Here is a 1306-nt window from a genome sequence, read left to right as displayed (position 1 = left end):
CGAATGCAACGTACGCCGTGATTCTGAGAACACAGCCGGACACTTGTATACAACATTATGACTGTGGAAATGATAATACAGCTTTAACCACATCATCATGCAAACACAGCCGAGCATACCATTACTCACAGGCTTGCCCGTGAATTTAGACAGCAGGATATCAAACTCCTTCGTTCGCCCCGTCACTGCTCGCTTGGCAGTCAGAGTGTGTGCCTGGCCAAAGGAAGAATAGAATTAGCTCATGCCTGTTTTTAAGCCGGCATGGCAGATGGCCAATATGGTAGGTATAACGCCACACACGTAGCAGGTAGTGTGTTCAAACTATTGCGGTCGTCAGGATCGTTCGTTGGCGGTTGCTGCGAAGGACTGCACCTGTATTGCAATCTATAGGCCACTCCTTGATCATCACGCAGCCGGCAAGAACATGGATGCACTCCCACGCTAGCCAATTGAGCGATATTGTACATCGATTTTAGAAGCACATACATTCGTGCCTAAGTCCCTATACCGATCACTTGGCAGTCAGAGAGTGTGCTGGGGCAGAGCAAAACTAGCCCGTGCAAATCGTACCGTTCGATGCATGCGGTATGCATTTTGAACTACACGCACTCATAATTGTGTACTAACCATTGCGGTCGGCAGAGTATATATTGGGTTATAGCAACACTACACGCGTGAAATACCCTTATATTCTCTCATTCACTACAAGGTCGACATGAGAATACAAAGCCCCAATGTATATCCACTGCAGACTCAAAAATAGGTACGCACCAGCTGCGAGTACACAAGTCAGGCAAAGAGCCTGTATATATCAGAGCTAGTATCAGATGCAACTAGAAGCGCTCGTGCCTACACCACATCTGTAACAGTACCACCTGCAAACTTACCTTGCATGACAGTGATCGCCGGCATGTGAGAAAGGTGCTGGTACCCTTCGCATTGACTGTCTGGGTCTGGACGGCACAGATAACATCCAGATTGGCATCCTTGCCACCTGCTTTGGTTTTTTTGGTCGATGTCTTTGGCCTGATCTTAGTCTTGCTTGCTGCAGCACCGGGCTTGTCCGCTTCTGATATCTCGGTGGCGGGCTGGGATATATACAGGATACTTGGTTAATGAATGGCTACAAAGTTAAAGACTAGACACTAGTACAAAGGGGAGTGAAATACAGAGTCTGATAAATATATATATATATATATATATATATATATATATATATATATATATATATATGTATTATTATATATATTATTATAAATATATATATATATATATTATTATATAATTATTATATATATATATATGT

At 43.1% G+C, this 1306-nt stretch overlaps 1 protein-coding gene across 1 annotated transcript; it reads right to left on the bottom strand.

Moving 5' to 3' along the window:
- Positions 1–887: 887 nt before the first annotated feature.
- SARC_16423 (hypothetical protein) lies at positions 888–1088 on the bottom strand (the record flags this gene model as incomplete). Its single annotated transcript, XM_014289469.1, has 1 exon — positions 888–1088. A coding segment is annotated over one exon (201 nt), but the record flags the coding sequence as incomplete, so codon positions are not given.
- Positions 1089–1306: the final 218 nt, after the last annotated feature.

Source organism: Sphaeroforma arctica (assembly GCF_001186125.1).
Source record: "Sphaeroforma arctica JP610 unplaced genomic scaffold supercont1.8054, whole genome shotgun sequence".
NCBI classification, from domain to species: domain Eukaryota; class Ichthyosporea; order Ichthyophonida; genus Sphaeroforma; species Sphaeroforma arctica.
This window is presented reverse-complemented; position numbering and strand designations above follow the sequence as displayed.